Source organism: Amia ocellicauda, chromosome 5 (assembly GCF_036373705.1).
Source record: "Amia ocellicauda isolate fAmiCal2 chromosome 5, fAmiCal2.hap1, whole genome shotgun sequence".
Lineage (NCBI taxonomy): Eukaryota > Metazoa > Chordata > Actinopteri > Amiiformes > Amiidae > Amia > Amia ocellicauda.
Genome location: NC_089854.1, coordinates 50,602,103 through 50,622,083, shown reverse-complemented (window position 1 = coordinate 50,622,083; position 19,981 = coordinate 50,602,103). Strand labels below are relative to the sequence as shown.

Here is a 19,981-nt window from a genome sequence, read left to right as displayed (position 1 = left end):
ATTTTTATTTTATTAAGGACTTTTGCATTGTCTCTCTAACTTATCTTAATTGTACATGCGTTTTATACAGAATGTACTTTTCTGCTTTAAAACCATGTCCTGTCTGTAGTGTTCTGTACAAAACCTGTTGGGAACCTTAACCTTTGTTGTCTACTTCAAATAAACCATTTACAATATATATATATATTATAAAGCAAGCAAAATAAAATATATATATATAAATTAACCCATTTACACAATAAAATGGTAAGAAAAGTATATTTAATTTATATAAACAGCAACATCTTTTATTATTAATAATAATAATAATAATAATAATAATAATATTATTATTATTATTATTATTATTATTATTATTATTATTATTGAGTGTTATTCTATCTTTTGGAATTGCTCTCAAATTAGCCTGCCCCACTTATGCGTGCAGGGGCGTCGCAAGGGGGTAGGCATCCTTGGCAATTGCCTGGGGCCCAGGGCTGAGGGGGGGCCCCCAAATGTGAACCACCCCCCACTCTCACGGGAGAAAACTCCGCCCTAGAATCACCTCTGTATGCGTGACCAGACATTGTAATTTACATTGGATCAGGACTACTTTACTTTTTAAACGTAAAATCTTTCTAATACAGTTAACAGAAAATAAAGCTTCTACAGTAAATTAATAACTGTAACTGTAAAAATTTAAGATTCTTCAGCGGTTCTATCGAACCTTTGGGTTGTTCGTGAGTTAAAGGGTTCGTTTAAGAACCGTGAACTCCGTGGTAAACACAAGGGAGCATTTAAGAACCCTTTTTCATCATGATCGCGATTGATTTAACATACATTCAACGTGCTTTAATGATCCTTGTTTGCAGGGAACCTTGTTAAAAGGTTCTAATAAGAACCTTAAGGATCCTCCACAGTATCAACCCTGGAATCCAAAAAGGTTCTTATTAGAACCTTCACTTCTTAGAGTTTACATATAGGCTGAGTACTGTAATTGTATATGAAAATATACATGTTTAGTTAAATTAGTGATACCATAAGCTTTCATTAATTTCTAATACATTTTAGAACAGCCCTATAACTCTTAATATATCAGCACAAAGTAGATAGAGAGCAGAAGATACAACAATATTAATATGAATACTTAGTGCACTGCGCAGTTGGCGCCCCTTTCTCAAAATCTGTTGACTCTTCCGGAGAAGCAGGCTTGGCCGACGTGACTTGCTTGCTGTCCAATGGCATCAGTCAAATATATTTTACAATGTACCTCCCTTTCCGTAATTGCTTCTGAAAATGTTGCAGCAGCTGCTTTATTTTTTCAGCACTTCCAAATCTCACAGCCACTGCAAATCTCGCAACTGCTGTTTTATTTTTTCAGCACTTCATATCTCGCAGCCACTGCTTTATTTTTTCAGCAGTTGCACTTCAGGGCCACCGTATATATGGCATCACCCAGAATCTTGGAGAAGGCCTTCCTGGTAACTGAGTAGCCAGCTAAGAAGGGCATTGGTCAGAAAAGCCACCAAGAGGCCAATGACAACTCTGAAAGACATATAGCACTCCATGGCTGAGATGGGAAAAACTATCCATCTGTCAACAAAAGCTCAGGCACTCCACAAATCTGGCCTGTATGGAAGAGTAGCAAGAAGGAAGCTATTTCTTTCATGTGGGAGTCTCTGAAAAGATGGGTCAAAAGATCATCTGGTCCGATGGGAAATAAAATAACTATTTGGACTAAATGCAAAGAGTGTGGCACAAACCCAACACTGCACATCACTCAGTTAACACTATCTGTACTGTGAATCATGGTGGTGGCAGCATCATGATATGGGAACATAGGCAGACTGGCCATCGCGCAGTTCTGGCAAATTTAGTTCCATGGGCTGGTCGATTCCCATGTGGGCCGATCGCCCTGTGTAGACACATGCCATGTCACATGCCACAAGGCTTGTACAGGAATGGCATTCAAATTTACCAATAAGGAAATGGTACACAATGTGTGGTGCCAAGCATCATTAAGCCCAACACACGTTTCAGTGGCAGTGAATTTACGGTCCCTGCTTACAGACAACGCCTACTAGACCGCCTACACACAGTTATTTAACCTGCATCCCGGGACATACTTGTCCTACGTCACATGATGCCATGCTGGGTAGCATGGTTTGGCTCCACCTCAAACAGCTGTGGAACAGCTAACCCACTGTTCCCACTGTGACTGGCTACCTGCCTCTATAAAACAGGGAAGTGATCCTTTTCCTGTTGTTGGGAAGGCCGGAGGCAAGCCTAGGAGGATGGTGCATTGGAGAACGAGCATGCATGAATTAGTTACTGAGAGAATGATTGCTTTGGTTATTGGGACTTTGGGAACTACAGATTCTAACTTGTATCATTTCACTTTATTTGTTTGACAGTGTGTGTTTATTTTTAGTTGTGTGTTTAGTGAGGGACTTGTGTTACATTGAATACACCTCTCTACCTCAGTACTCACAAAACAAATGCGATTTGGCTCAAAAAAGAGAGATACAAGTGCTGGCTGAGTAGTACGTTGCCCACAATGCAATCCTGAGCAACCGTAGGGGCAGCGCAGGGGACCCGGGAGAGGCGTGGGTGGCCGTATCCAACAATGTCAATGAGGTTGGAAGACAAAACAGGTCGATCGCAGGAGGGTCAGTGTCCTTTGCGTCTGCACCTACGAGCACATGTCTACTCTCTGCCAGGAGCAGCAAGGCACTTGGGGAGGACCCCCTCTGAGTGACCACTGTGCCCCGAGGAGCAGGCGTTGGCTGCCTCTTTCTGGCCCTTCTCCATCCATGGGGTGGAGAGTGGCATGGAATCAGGCAGTCAAGACCGAGGTGTGTATGTACATGCATTGTGTACATACACAAAAGTATTGATACTACTACATCCTCAATATTGTGTCTGAACTGCAATACAACGCGTATGAGCCTCGTGGCAAAACAGGGTTTTGAATAGGGCAAATAATGCGCATTTATGCATGATAGCAATTTTGCGACATGCATATCCCTCACAAACCGTTTGAATATCCGGGCCTATTATATATATATCCATCTATCCATCAATTTTCGAAACCGCTTATCCTGGTGAGGGTCACGGGGGAAGCTGGAGCTGACTCCAGCAGGCATAGGCCGCAAGGCAGGAATACACCCAAGATGGGACGCCAGTCAATCACTGGGCAACACACACACAGGGCAATTTAGAGAAGCCAATTAACCTAACCTGCAAGTCTTTGGACGGTAGGAAGAAACCGGAGTACCCGGAGGGTGCTGTGGGATTAAAAAATAATAATTGTAGTTATTTATTTTTTCATTGCTGGTGCAGACTTCTGATTATGCCTGCCTTCAGTTTTAATCTGATTATATACTTTGATCTGGACCCATCTTTCATTGTCACACCAAATGAATGTGGGACTTGGGGGTCTGAGCAACACTCAAATATTCACTTGATGCCTCACAGTACATGTACTGCCTATTCCAGAATGATGAACGCTTACTTACAAGGGATGTCTCTGTATCCATTCTCCAGGGCGTGAAAGTAATTCATGAACTCCCTGGCAGGGATTTTAAAGGTTTCAAAAAGCCCAGTGTCTTCAAAGAGCCGGTAGGAGACCTGAAACATAGATAAAAGGTAAGTTAGAGTCTCCTGCTAGTTTTACTTTTATATATTCATTTATGAATACAGATATTTTAATTGTATTAAAATAAAGATTTAGTCTCTCAAAAATAGCTGTGCTACTATATCTTGGCACAGTTATTCTTCTCTCAGAGAACTGGGCTTTGCATTCAGGACAACACTGTTACATAAGAATAATGGAACAAAATAATTTAATATATATGTTTTTTCTTTCTACCCATGCATATTTATTTATTTGTTTTTCACATATTTATTACAGATAACCTTATCCTGTATTTTATCTACCACACAATTGGGTGCATACAAACTGCATGTTATTAAAAAAGATATAATAATTGTAGACACATTGTATCCGTATTAATGAGTGTGACGTCAAACAACCTGCATGGTTGTGTGAATTCAGGGCAACTGCTCTGGAGGTGGTCTCTCAATTAACATTTTTTCCTTTGGTCTCCAGAATAAAGATGTCACTATTTAGTAGCCCTTCTGTGCAAAACTACAGATCTTTAGTCTGGAGTTAATGGAGCTGGGAAATGGAGCTCAGGTATTTCCTTCACATGTGTTCGCCAATTTTAAACAAAATGTTTTCCTTTGTTTTGGGGATACTCTCCCTTGTAATAGCTTGTGACTTCACCACAGTTAATTTGCATGGTAATTTGACAGTTTTCTCATGTTCTTACCACACGTGCGCTTTGCCATGGTTTTCCATGGTATGTTGCACCATTTCCTGCACTTCTGCATGCTTTTCTCTAATTTAATTTCACTTGTCTACACTTTCAACACATTACTATGGAGAGTATTGTTAAATTATATTCTCGTCCTGTAAGCAGCAACCTGGCCTACCTATTGGTGCTCCACATGTATTGAATAATGTTACATGTTCCCCCTAATGGGATTGTGGGCACTGAGCCATCTCTCATTAGCCTTTCTCTGATCTGATCTAATTTTATGTTGTTGTTTTTTCACGTGTATTTTTAGATCCCACAAAAGAGGGGAGATAAATTGGTCTAGAACTGAGAGCTCTCTATCTGTCCATAAACTGGGCACAATACAGGCTGAAGTAAAAGCATTTTTCCCCACACTACGATGGTACTCCTAGAGGTAGAGATTTATTTATACTCTTTACATCCCTTGATCTCAGATCAGGATGCTACCTGTGTAAGTGCCCAAAACATGCTGACATTATGTGGAGGATTTTGTGCTGTTATTTTTTCCCACTGGGACCTAGGCTCAGCAATACATTAAGAAAACGTTGTTTTTTTCTTAAAAGCTGAGACAGATTTATTTCTAGAGCAACATGGTGGTAGACCTGAGTGGTTTTGATTTAAGTAAATAATAAGATACAATAAACACACTTTTCTCATCTCCCACGCTGAAGTCCTCTTCTCTAATGATGTATTCCCTCCATTTTACTATTATGCATTGCAATGCCCAAAATATGTAGGCACACAAAGAAAGTTGAGCATTGCAAATTGATTTGAGAGAGAGAATGAGACTAAGAGAGGAGAAAGAGTCATGATTTCCATAACATGAGAGTTGGTGTTAAAACATCAAGTTGACTTGAACTCAGCTATCATCAAAATGATTAATACTGACCTTTACAGTAATATAATGTGATCTACATGTGAGTAATCCATCTGCCTCTCCAACCTCTTACATTTCCATTCAATTGATGCTGTAGATATACTTCTGCTATATATACTGATGGCTGAAGTGTAATGCTGGCTCTGGGAAACAGCTTATTTTGCCTCCCTAGCACATCAGCACAAACAGCATAACGAAATCTCTTCCTCTCTTACACTCCATAAACACCTTCTTTCCATGGCTGTGTTAATTCTACCAAGTGAATAAGGTATGCTGATCCAGACCACAAGACAATATTTGGTCGAAGGTTAGTGGTGGAAGTATAAGCCGTTGACCACCATCTGCCAACATTTTCCAGTCTCTAGCAGCTTCCAGTTGTCCTAGACGTGACTTGGTTTTATTACCTTTCTTTGGTGGTTGCTTCCCTGTATGTAGAAATGCATGTAATGTTTTGATGGACCCAGTGACAACCTACTGAACATGTTACGCTTTTCCTCCAATGCTAAGGCCAAACATCACAGCACAAGTACTCAAGTTTTTGTCCAAGACTCACTTTACGTCCTGTCAAAATGTGCCTTAGAGTTGCTGGTGATGAACACAGAGGACACGAGGGATCCCCTCTTATCACCATAAAGAACTACTGTCTATGCTCTTCAATTCTTCCACTGCTTGTTTTCTCACTTCTCCTACATGAACTGTGTCCTTTAGGTCCCTGTCATAGCATCTTGTCAAGACCTTCTCACACACTGTCGGTATTGCCTCATCATTAATGTAGAACCTTTTATCCTCTACTTTACCTTTGACTATAGACATACTCCTTCATTTAACAGGCTTGGACTTCATTTGTGCCCATTCAATGTTGGTTGTCAATTTTCCCAATAAACCAATTACTGCAGGCTACTGTTGTAGTCATAAAATCCATTCACACTGAAACAACTGCCAGCAATTTTCCGGCAAGGGTACTAGTCTAATTGCGGGCAATTTGCCGGCAACGTGTCTGTGTGAATGGAGCAGCTAACTGACGTAACCAAAAGGAATAGGGGCGCATTCACAAAAGTTAAGCCACCTTTGACCAAGAACTTGTGAATGCAACTAGAAATGGACCGGGTCGTTAGAAATGGCAGAGGTTGAAAGTAACATAGTTGCAGAAATTATTGAGTGTTATTGATGAACCAACAGGTTGGCGTATGTAATGGTAACTATTGTCACACATATGTCAGATGTTATATACCAATAAATCATGCAAAATATATTATCTCTATACAGGCAAATGTGTTATCCCCCCCACACCGGGTTCGTTTGCTTTGAAACAATGTATCAGTGTGCTGGCTGTTCACACTTGCCTTGTGTACAAATGTGCTCAGTTCGTAACTCTGGTTTGTTTTCGTGGTTCACTTCTGTGATTTCTCTGGACTCAGATCATATTGCTGTAGCGTTAAGTGTGGGGGTGTATTTTGATAAGAGCATTCATAGCTCTGAGCTGAAGCACTGATCTAAAGAAGACCTCTCCCCCAAAGTTATCAGATTTCCTAAGCTCATCAGTGTGTGAACTGGTTTACATCAAAGTGGCAGTCTTGGGAGGATGGCACCGAGAATGGGCCAAATAGCTTGGAATCCCTGCTGTGAGATGTCTGGGGAAGAGAGCCTGTAGGTAATAAAAACTTTTTGAAGTGGACGAGAGCCGAAATCCCGACACAGAGCTATGAACCCGGGCCAACCGGCATTTCCAAAAGATGGCATGGATTGACATCAGTCATCAATCAAGCCCCCCTCCAATAGGACACTGGGGGCTGAAACCGAAATCCAATCTCACGTACTCAAGAACCAATCATCTATTGATCTGACAGGCGTATAAAGGGTAGTGCACGGCATCTCTCTCTCTCTCTCACCCGAACCAGTAACTCGCTGCCACAGCTCAACCTGTAGCTTTAACAGAAGAGTTAAACTGGGAGAAGGAGATTGAGCCGTACGAATAATTATTTTAAAGGACTTTATTAAATATGGAACTTTACAAACTGCGCATGCCCACCTTTACCCATCTGATCAGTGGAGTTTTACAGCTGGACAATTGACTAAGTCGACTGAATACAAAAGTGTCAGTCATCTACATAGCTATTGAGTCTTATGAAACTCGACCCTTGGAACCAAACAGGGCCCAGCTTTCCTCAAAGACTTTGTCTTCAAGTAACTACGGTGGAAACCCTGCTTGCAAAGAAGATTTTGTGCACAACCTTGGAGCCTTCAAACCAGTGGAAAATCTGTTTGGAAAAGACTCTGTTTACGTGAAACCCCAACTTCCAGGTGCATCGACTGAGTGGAAGTTCTTGGACAAAGCTGAACCGGACTGCCTTTGTTCCAAACCACACGGACCTCGTGCCGTGTGCTGTTATCTGAGCCCGAAGCCAGAGAGGCCTCTCTGCCACGAAGTTCAGATAAGTTTAACAGTTTGGAGTTTGTGATTCATGACATTTGAGAAATCAATTAGAAATGTTATTCTATGATTCATAACTCTAGAATGTGTAATATAATTTAGTTTTGCTTAAATATAAATGTGTGTTGCATTAAACTGTTTTGTTTGACAATTTTAGAAATAAAACCTGTCAACGCCAAAAAATATCTTCTCATTCCTGTTTAACTGTTTAGTCTGAAATTGACACAAGTTAATAGACATTAGATTATTGGCTATCCTTAATCATTGAATAATAATCAGTTAAGGGAAATTGTGGTAACAAGTAATGATAGGATGGCACCTAAACGTAAATGAGACTGATATATATATATATATATATATATATATATATATATATATATATAACAAGAAGTTACCTGACATAAATACTAACCTGCGTAGTTATTTGATGTCCGACTAACAATACTAATGAGAGACTCACCTTCGTCTTACTAACCGGTATTGTAGTCAATGTGTTTATAACCTTTTTCTTGTTTCGATCCCATGGTCTTTGATTTGGTCACGGAAGTGATTTGTCTTTGATTTGTTGATCTTGAGTGAATTTTAATTAGTTTTTCCCTTTGTGTATAATTAGTGTAGTGCTACATTTAGTATTTGTTTTTAATAAATTTGATAATTTATATCTTTGGAATTGGTCTGCATCCAATTATTACAGAAATTGAGTTCTACAAGATTCCAGGATTCGTGATAAGGTGATACTATAAATTCACTTCTTTAATTGAAATTTATAAGTGTACCTTACGCTACATTGCAATAATCAGGTGAGCTCGTAATACCCAATATTTACATTTTACATGATTAGTGCATATAAGAAATGGCAGCATAAAGTGTACAATAACAAGTACATATGATGGCAATAAAGTAACTACATGCAGTAGTCTAACACATTTGACAGTCTACTTCTGATACAACCAAATAATACATTGGCGCGTTCACGTTGTGCAGAATGTGCGCAGATCTGACCGGCAAAGCAATTAATTTTCACAATCTGTGACGATTGTCTGTAAAGTGAATGCATACTATATTTAAACATACTGTACGCAGTTATTGAACACAACAATATGCTGCTATACTTTGATATTATAATCAGTGCACATTGCGCTGCCGAATGGTGATTGATTTGTCTATATAAAAATATATAATAACACAGTGTGACGTCCCCTAAATATCCATCTAGGAGTATGTTACTGCCACTGCCATACCTTTAAAAATATAGTGCTACTTCACACAATACATTAAATGAAGGGTTTTTATAGCAATTCATTATTTCTGACACATATTTTCTCACATAAAAAAAAGTACAAATAAGCCGGAAAATGATTGAAAAATGTCTCGCTCACACGCAGCATCTTTAGATAAAATTGTACAGTACTATGCAAAGGTTTTAGGCAGGTGTGAAAAAATGCTGTAAAGAATGCTTTCAAAAATAGACATGTTAATATATTATATACCGATCAGTCATAACATTATGACCACTGACAGGTGAAGTGAATAACACTGATAATCTTGTTATCATGGCACCTGTCAGTGGGTGGGATATATTAGGCAGCAAGTGAACATTTTGTCCTCAAAGTTGATGTGTTAGAAGCAGGAAAAATGAGCGACTTTGACAAGGGCCAAATTGTGATGGCTAGACGACTGGGTCAGAGCATCTCCAAAACTGCAGCTCTTGTGGGGTGTTCCCGGTCTGCAGTGGTCAGTAACTATCAAAAGTGGTCCAAGGAAGGAAAAGCGGTGAACCGGCGACAGGGTCATGGGCGGCCAAGGCTCATTGATGCACGTGGGGAGCAAAGGCCAACAGACGAGCTACTGTAGCTCAAATTGCTGAAAAAGTTAATGCTGGTTCTGATAGAAAGGTGTCAGAACACACAGTGCATCGCAGTTTGTTGCATATGGGGCTGCGTAGCCGCAGACCAGTCCGGGTGTCCATGCTGACCCCTGTCCACTGCCAAAAGCACCTACAATGGGCATGTGAGCATCAGAACTGGACCACGGAGCAATGGAAGAAGGTGGTCTGGTCTGAAGAATCACGAGTTCAAGGTGTTGACTTGACCTCCAAATTCCTTAGATCTCAATCCAATCGAGCATCTGTGGGATGTGCTGGACAAACAAGTCCAATCCATGGAGGCCCCACCTCGCAACTTACAGGACTTAAAGGATCTGTTGCTAACGTCTTGGTGCCAGATACCACAGCACATCTTCAGAGGTCTAGTGGAGTCCATGCCTCGATGGGTCAGGGCTGTTTTGGCGGCAAAAGGGGGACCTACACAATATTAGGCAGGTGGTCATAATGTTATGGCTGATCGGTGTATTTATCAATTAACAAAATGCAAAGTGAGTGAACAGAAGAAAAATCTACATCAAATCAATAGTTGGTGTGACCACCCTTTGCCTTCAAAACAGCATCAATTCTTCTAGGTACACTTGCACACAGTTTTTGAAGGAACTCGGCAGGTAGGTTGGCCCAAACATCATGGAGAACTAACCACAGTTCTTCTGTGGATTTAGGCGCCGCAGTTGCTTCTCTCTTTTCATGTAATCCCAGACAGACTCGATGATGTTGAGATCTGTTGAGGGCTCTGTAGGGGCCATACCATCATTTCCAGTACTCCTTGTTCTTTACACTGAAGATAGTTCTTAATGACTCTCTCTGTATGTTTGGGGTCATTGTCATGCTGCAGAATACATTTGGGGCCAATCAGATGCCTCCCTGATGGTATTGCATGATGGATAAGTATCTGCCTGTACTTCTCAGCATTGATGAGACCATTAATTCTGACCAAATCCCCAACTCCATTTGTTGAAATGCAGCCCCAAACTTGCAAGGAACCTCCACCATGCTTCACTGTTGCCTGCAGACACTCATTCGTGTACCACTCTCCAGCCCTTCGGTGATCAAACTGCCTTCTGCTACAGCCAGATATTTCAAATTTTGACTCATCAGTCCAGAGCACCTGCTGACATTTTTCTGCACCCCAGTTCCTATGTTTTTGTACATAGTTGAGTCGCTTGGCCTTGTTACCACATCGGAGGTATGGCTTTTTGGCCGCAAGTCTTCCTTCTGACCAGACTTCTACAGACAGTAGATGGGTATACCAGGGTCCCACTGTTTTCTGCCAATTCTCAGCTGATGGCACTGCTGGACATCTTCCGATTGTGAAGGGAAGTAAGCATGATGTGTCTTTCATCTGCTGCAGTAAGTTTCCTTGGCCGACCACTGCGTCTACGGTCCTCAACGTTGCCCATTTCTTTGTGCTTCTTCAAAAGAGCTTGGACAGCACATCTGGAAAACCCTGTCTGCCTTGAAATTTCTGCCTGGGAGAGACCTTGCTGATGCAGTATAACTAACTTGGTGCTGTGCTCAGTCTTGCCATGGTGTATGACTTTTCAGTAAACTCTTCAGCAACCTCACCTTGTTAGCTGAGTCTGGCTGTTCCTCACCCAGTTTTATTCCTGCTACACAGCTGTTTCTGTTTCAGTTCATGATTGTTTTTCAACCTACATATTGAATTGATGAATATTTTCCAGCATTTCAGTGTTAATGGGGCTGTAGTTGTCATATCATCCATTTATGTTCAAATTGATGGAAGTTACATTCCAGAAGTCAAGCGTTCTCCTCCCACTACCCATTTTGATGCCCTAATCATTACTTCCACTGTCATGGTAAAAGCCAGTGGAGAAATGGTGCATCCTGCCAAGCATTGCCAAATAGTTGTACATTTTCCAGTTGAAAAACAAAATTTCAAGTCTCCAAAGTAGACTTTTACTAAATTGGTTATTGTCAGTGGTACCCTAAAAAAATCTGAAGCTTACAAACCCAAAAACATGATTCTCTCAATGCAAAAATAGAGGCCTCTACAGCAGCCTGTGTAGCTGGATATTACGGACCCTGTGAAGAAGCTCTCACCTGACTGAGGATGCAGCCACACTTCCCATGTGTCTGCTCCACCAGGTCGAAGATGGGGAAGTTCCAATTGTTGAGCTGGATCATGATGGGCTCCAGGTGTTTCATCACTAGAGGTTCTGGGGCCAGAATGGGCTTGTCCTGTAGCAGAGAGGAGAACAGGAGCAACATCAATGCACTGTTAATATCCACAACTACCACACCAAGGAGACAATCATGCCTTAGAGTTCTATTTCTGATTATGTGTCAGAGAAAATCAAACTTTTAACCTGCCCCATTACCTGGTAAATTATTACCCATACATTTTTTCCAGGCAAGGCAATAGTGTTTGTCTGACACTGAGGATGTGAGTGACTGTACCTCTGCTGGTATTAAGGGGTGATGATGATGACCCAGCAGGAGAGTGTCTGGTCTGTACGCCTGGCACACTGAGGCTTCCCTGGACTCTGCTAGCTGCTTGGCACAGTCAGGCTCGTCTTCATTCTGTGCAATGTCACTGCTGTCGCTGTTGTTGGTCTCATGGGTGCTGTCATAGTCTGACGAAGCAAGAGCTAGATCATCTGGAATGTGGAAGTGTAAGAATTTGTTAACAAGTCAACCAACTGAAACATATGTGTACATAGTGTTACCCAAAACAAGGTAATGGTGCCAGTAAAAAATCTAAACAATATATGGGATTTAACTTGCGAACTTTAGTCTTTGCCAAAGCAGTGTATTGTGGGATTGCAAGGAGTTCCAGTAGCGAACAAACAAATCACGCCCCCCAGATTGAGGATCTTTGCCTCAGTCTTGATGTGTGTTAAAGAATATTAATGATGTCAGCAACTAGAGGCAGCACATTGAAGATAAAGCATTCTTGTCAGTGAAAACAGTGTTTGTTGTAATAATAATGCGTATATGTTAAGCAGGAGTGTCTCTAATAAAATCCAGGTGCATCATGTTAAATTATTTTATTGTTTTTAAAAGAGAAGACTTGGAATATGAAATGAGGCAGGTTTTCACTTATACAGATATAGGCAGAAAAGCTCCATCGGAACTGCTTGCAATCTCATCATGCATTGAGTCTCAAAGACAGAAGAAAAGGGGGAGTTGGCTATAGATATAGGATCTTTGGTACCAGTCTTGCTAAGACAAGTATTGCTAAGTTACTTAAAGTACATTACATGGTACATTTTGTACAACTGAATGTTTGTTTTTCATCTTTTAATAAAGGGGTGGGGAATTTAGCCTGACATTAAAGTTGAATGAATATGGGCCATAATGTGATATTTGGGACAATACTGATTGGATTTCAAGTTAATGAATACTCTGACCACACAAGTGCATCATGGCACAAAGCTTGGAGTGCAGCGCAGTGGTTCATGAAGTCCTGACCTCAATCCCATTTATCACCTCGGTATCAATCAGCAAGAGATTGCAGAGACCAGCTTCTCTGAGCACTCAGGATGAATGGCACAATATTCCTCTGACTATCAATCAAAATGAGTATAGCAGTAGTTAAAGGCAAGAGTGGGCATAACAATTACAAAATACAAAGTTGCAGACATTGAGGACTGTGTTGGAGACTCGGGTGGGATGAAAACCAGTAGGCACTGTGTCCCAGCAGGACTAGCATTATACACAAGGCTCTTGGCACTATAAGCACTATAGGTGGTGTGTGAGTCAGATGCTTACATAGTGGCTTACCTGTCCTGTGTATCCGGTGTGTGGGGATATCCCCTTTGTCCAAAGAGCCGTCACCATGGCTGAGTTTACCATATCGTCTTCCACAGCTGTCAGGAACAATACGAAGAAGTCATTACATAATAACAAATGAGGCAATGAGAAATGTCTCACCTATGAATTTAGGAGTGTATTATGCTTGCATCCACCATATACACATGCAAGAAAAAGCATATTAATCCCAAACAGTAAAGGGAAGAAATACTGTAAATGTTTTACTCCACCAATTTTCACAACACCCATTTTCACACCTGGGCTGGGATTAAATCAAAAGTTTGACCCACCCGCTAATAGAAAACTACAGAACTGTACTCAGTTGCAGCTTTATTTTTAGTAAGATTACACTTTCTTGTAATCATAACTGTAACCGCTAAAATGTACAGGTTTGTAGTTTGCTATTAGCAGGTGGGTCAAAGTTTTGATTTAATCCTGCCCCTGGTTTCACCCATACCAAATAGTGTAGCACTGACTATATATAACATTATTAATGTAGCACAATGAAAGACAAATAAACATTGTATTTCTTACTTTTTTATTACTTTCATAATTTTTTTAACAGCTCTGTATTTAAAATAGCAGCAAATTACAATTGTTATCCATTTTAACATATTTTTATAGTACAAATTGTAAATTAACGCATTTCATTAAAAAGATGGAAGATAGGCTGTAAATAGTTTATATATAAAAGTAATCACTATTAAATGCAATAATTAAAATTTGCAAGTCATTAGGAAAAAACTACAAACTAATTTTTTTTACATATGGACTAAAAATATGTAGAACACAATTCATTCAGGTTATTACAAAAGGGCAGATGAAAGCTTAATTTTCTGCATACTTACTGTTACATCAGTGACTTAACATTTAAATCATTACTCTGATCTGGTGAGCAGAATACAAATGACCATCTGTTACACTGTCCACTTTCTGTTACACTTAATGTCTGTATTTTATAATTTGTTGTTTTAATATTGTTTAACTGTGGTTGTACCAGAGGAGTCCAACATGGACTGTGGGACTGCCATGTTTTTTCACCAATTAATACATTGGTAATTAATAAAGAGATTTATTTTTATTTCACTGACCAGACCAGTTTTTTTGTTTGTTTTGTATTCTCTATGTTGTATTGATGGGTTTCATGTTCTGAGAGCTCTGTTTTTTTTTTTTTTTTTTTTTTTTTAATCTGTAAAATGCACAAGAGAACCAGTCTTGAATCAAGGTTCAGAAAAGCTCTTTAATTAATTTATTTCATGGTAAATAATTGTAAATAATATCCCAGTCCTATGTCTTTGTAGTTTTCTTGAAATGTATTGAATGTGGAGCATTTAAACTCTCAATGCAAAAATAGAGGCCTCTACAGCAGCCTGTGTAGCTGGATACTACGACAATAAAAAAAGGGTAAAGACTGCTTAAAGATGCATGCTTATCCTGTATATCTTTTGTAGGGGTTTTGAACATGGTTTTGCAGATGTTTTTTATGGGCAGTACATTTACTATATTGTACTATGGTTAACATGCCTTAATATATACATTAATATTGTATTATACTCTTAATTAATATTAGTTCTGTATTCTGTGTGTGTGCTGCATTCAAGTTTCCACAACAGAAAAAGATGGGTGTTAGCTCTCCTGAAGCACATTCAAAGTACTTTCGAAACAAACAATCAGAAAAATGCCAATAACAATACTGTGCCTGGAAATTGCACTATGATTGACCGTAATAATATATTTTTTCCCCCAAGGCCGGTCATTTTAGTCTTTGTTATCTTGATTTGTGTATGCATGCTTTAGTTACAACCCCTCTTAATTGTTAATAAGCAACCATCACTTATAAGCATGCCTTACTTTGATGTTGCAGCAGGGCTGGGGGTGGTGTTGATTTCTTGGACAATTTGAGAGGCTAAATCAAGGGCAACATTATGAGGCTTGCTATGCCATTATTGACATGCTATACCATTCTTAGTATGGCAGATGTGTTCCTAGAAAGGCCGGAGATCTTCGTATAGTACAGCCCCGTCACCATTAGCCTATGTACTGTATTGGGGGAAATCGGAGCTGGCTCAGGTGCCAGTCCAGGCCACCATGGCTTTGAGAATTAACCTTGTCCAGCAGGGGCAGATGGATGGAATCCACAGCTGGACCCTATTGTGCTCATGTGCTACCCCTACAGCTGTGCTCCGACCTCCTGACTAGCTCTCCTTGGCTGCTCGGATGCAGAATACACATATGCCCTCACACATACACGCACACGCACACACGTCAATATACACTCACATTCTAGTCTCCCACAGTCACAGCTGCAAACAGATGTGTGTGTTCACATTCAACACGCACATACACACTTATCTGCACATCCATGGTTGTGCTCAGTGTCCCATTATTATTGTCACCCTATTTAGGTTACAGTCCAGAGCTTGTGTTTGTAAAGGCTCTCTTCTATGAGGGCTAAGGCCAGTAGTTTTCAAAGCCCTGCAAAAGTATGAAAGGAAGGAAACTTTGGATTTGGTGTTAATGCACTTTGAAACTTTTTTGGTGTTGTTTTATTTGTTATATTTGTTTTATGTACAATCACCATACTAGTGCTTAGCTTGTGTCCTGGTTTAAATATACAAATCTACTGTGGGATCCAATAAAGTTAAGCATTCTCCTCCAGGAAGGATCACATGCAGTTTCCAGTCCCATTTTTAAGGCAACAACACACTACCAGTATACTATTTGTAAGAGGGAAATTACAGTATTTGCTTTGCAATTATTTCACAGGCATCGTAAGTATCTAGCAGACATCTGGATAGGTTTCTGTCCAGTTAATCTTCTCACTATTCTTGTTGATCTAACATACTTGATAACTGACAGTCAAAGGTCAAATGATAGCACTCAGGAGATGCAGAAATGCAAATTTGTAGTATGGTACAGAGGAATCACGTTTGTAAAGCATTGAATGCCTTTCATAACACCCACTTTCCATCTCTTAACAAAAGTATAAGTGAATATGTCCTGTGAATGGTGTCTCTTATTGTTTAGGATGTCACATCATGCATGAGGTATCTTATACAATTAAAGAAACCCTTCACATGACATTAACTATTTATAAATCACACAATCATTATTATTATATATCTTAGCAGATGCCCTTATCTGCGGCAACAATTGTTACAATACATCACATTGTAAATAAAGTTCAACAGCAGTGGATTGAACCCACAACCCTTCCCTCAGGAGTCCAGAGCCCTAACCCTACTACACATGTGTAAGGATTAGACAAATACCTTTACCTTTATTATTAAATACACCCCTCTTCTCCCAGTTTAAAAATGTTGTGATCTAGGGATCCGCTCTGACCTACATTAGCCAATCTGTGTTTTCAGGTTAGATTAACAAAACTATTTACGTAAAACAAATATACATCCTATGCAACACAAGCATTTAAGTGTCCTGAAATGTAATTGATAACTGAAATTTTTTTAAAAATGTATTGTAATCCTAAGCACAGGATGACATTTATACACCAGATAAAAGGTATAGGAATGTTTGGAAATGCTGCTCTGTGATTGGCTGGATTATTATATCTGATTTATAATATAAGTTAATGGGTCGTGTTATGGGTGTCTCAAATTGTAAGAAATGTCATCTCATGCAATTTGAATGAGAGGACCATGAAACAAAGCTGGCTGCACAGTGCGAAATGTGGATAGTGGTAGCACACTCCAAAAGCCAAAATCTAGCACAGTCTGCAACAGGAATAGATAAAGTTGGATAGATAAAGGGTGCTAGCTCATTTCCTCTTGTATAAGTATAATCTTTAGAAGAAAAAACAAAACAAAAACTATTGTAATATTGAACACAACACCAAGACATCAGAATACAGCCATTGACATATTGACAAAATATCTGATGTGTCATATATGCCCAGCATGTACACTGTATAAGAAAACAGATAAATAAACTCCAAACTATGGGCTCAAATTAGCGCCATAAGTATCGTATAAAAAAAAAAAATCGCATTCAATTTTTTTTATTGTAAACAAAAAAACAAAACTTGAGAAAAAATTGATGTTGAGATCAAAAAAAAAAAATCGAATGCAAATTTTTAAGAATTGTAAAAAAAAAAATGTATCGAAAGCAAAAAAAAAAAAAAAAACGATAGCAAAACTCGCCTGCAGTCCCTGGTCTTTGCTTGCGATGCTACAATTTTTGCTTTCGCTGCCAGTTTCTTTGCTTTCGATTTATTTTTTTTAGTTTACGAGTTTTGGCGCGGTTTTGTCGTGAGGGCGGGATTTACAGGGAGGCGTGGATCCTGGGTCTCCATTGGTCCAGTAGGTTTGAGTGACGGTTCTTCCTAACCCAATCAGTGAGCAGGTGGGCTCAATCAATAAAATAATAACAATAAAAAATAAATACATGATACAGTAAGAAAAAAAAAAAAATCAAGCCATGTTTTGATGAAGACACGCACAGCAGGCCTTGCCTTACCTACTGCAGAACAGCACGGGAGCCCTGTGTTGGCCCGTGGTGTCGGGAGCGCTCTGAGTGAGGGTTAAGGCCTTGTGTTGGGCCACAGTGCGCCTGGTCAGTGAGTCAGCTGTGTCAGGGAGCTCCACAGAGGGGACTTTGCTGGTGGGGCTCGAGGCTGGAGTCCCCTGGATGGGTGAATGGCACGGGGAGGTGAGAGGTGAGATGTTGGAAGGAGGATAACCTAGCAAGAGAACACCCTTTGTCATAAGCACATTATAGAAAATAATAATTAAAAAATTACATAAATAAATAGAATATAAGTCATACCTTCAATGTTTTTAAATTTATTTAACTTCTGTCTTTTTTTCTCCATGTAATTTAGTGAATTTGGAAGAAATGTTATTTACATTTATAAATGTAATATATATATATACACATGCATACATAAATACGCAATTCTATAGTGGAGGAGTTTGCTGAAACAATATACTAATGTCACAGTTATTCAAAGGTAGCATCTAACCACATCCCTTTCAGATATAGTGCATGTCATGTTTATTTTTCCAGCACATCCCAAAGGTCTTTCCACTAATTTAATGTTTTAAACTCATTTTATTAGGGTTTCTCAACTTCAGCACTTTCCAATCTATTTTCACAGCAAAGATTGTATGAGCTTAGGGCCTAGATTCTGTACTATAATAACAAGCCATAAGAAATTAGAAACAATCTGACTTTGTGAAGCTCTGAAATGGTCTAGAAAATCCATTTGCTGACATTGCCTAACCTAGAGCTATGCACATTTTCTCTGCATGAGCATGAAGACATGAAGTTTAGCCTTTTAAACCCGCAAATTATAAATAAAAACATATAATAAGCACAGGAAGAGAAGGTGAACAAAGAAAACATGTAGAAAAAAACAGTTATGGAAATCCTACATTTCATACACATTACAGTTAACGTGTGATTCCAAGAAATGTAATTTACTTACATTCCAGCGTTGTTATAATAATAATAATAATAATAATAATAATAATAATAATAATAATAATAATAATACTATTTAATGTGCAAGAATCTGAAATAAGAAACACACACAAATGTATTGGATTCATTTGGAAACAGCAGAAAGCTCTGCTACTGTACATGTGAACTGCTTTCTGTTGCTCTGCCAAGTAGACAAGCTATCATAGGTGGTGTGGAATATTTCTTTGAAATTTCATGAAGAGGAAAAACATGCAACAGCTCATTGCTTTCCTACCGTGTCATCTACAAGCTTCAAGGCCAACAGATGGACTACACATAAGATAAAACTGGAAGTAAGAAGGTTCCCAGCCTGATTGAATAAACATTTAACATTCTGATTTGAATGTATGTAACCCTTTTACTTTCAGTTAAACATATTTTAATTACAGACATAAAATAAAAATAATAATAATACAATAAAATAAAATGGGAGTCTCCACTTTAAACTTAATGATGTAGAATTAGAAGGTTGTACAGTGTCAGTGAAGCTGTGTCTGTTGCCCATTCAGAAGAATAAGAAATAATAAGGCCAATCAATCACAAGCGTACAAAGCTATTTAACTGAGAATATCTTTAATCAAATCAAATAAAGTTCTTATTTCAATGAGATGCTTGAGATTTTATGAGTACTGCACACACTTTTATCCAAACTATCTGTTTATGTATCCATCCTGTAATGATGTATGTTTGATGCAATATTAATTATTTACATTATTTTCCATATGGTAGGTTATTGTAATAAATAATAGTTTCTGAGCCTGACTGTAATCACGTGAGTAAAATTTATTTCACTCTGCATCAGGGGTTAATGAACTTTGGCTGTTTTGGCTACAATACAAAAATAATAAAAATAACAGAAAAACAAACATAAGAACATACCAAAATTTGTATTTATCTAAAAATCAACAACAACCTAGCAACAACCCATGTTTTCAACAGGAAATAATAAAAACAGGTTTGTAACTATATATCAAATTCCATAAACTAAAATGCCTGATAATACTTCACTAAAAGTTAATGATGCTGAAAGTGACAATGATCTGTATATCTTGCCTGGTATCTTGCTTAGTCCTTTCCAGACTATTTATAATGTATAACATGTATACATCAAAGCATACACAAACATCAAATGTAGAATATAAATAAATAAAGAAATAAACCTAGCAATACTTTATCCAAAACAGTCTGTCATG

General features: G+C 38.9%; 1 protein-coding gene across 1 annotated transcript in view; it reads right to left on the bottom strand.

The window, feature by feature from the left end:
* Positions 1–19,981, bottom strand: part of pde3a (phosphodiesterase 3A, cGMP-inhibited) — a 183,785-nt gene that overhangs the window by 22,145 nt on the left and 141,659 nt on the right. The window contains exons 6-10 of the mRNA XM_066705599.1: positions 17,784–18,006; positions 13,278–13,363; positions 11,952–12,151; positions 11,595–11,732; positions 3,498–3,609 (exon numbers count right to left, since the gene is read on the bottom strand). Of these exons, the coding sequence (XP_066561696.1) occupies positions 3,498–3,609; positions 11,595–11,732; positions 11,952–12,151; positions 13,278–13,363; positions 17,784–18,006 (759 nt within the window). The remainder of the gene's footprint in view (positions 1–3,497; positions 3,610–11,594; positions 11,733–11,951; positions 12,152–13,277; positions 13,364–17,783; positions 18,007–19,981) is intronic.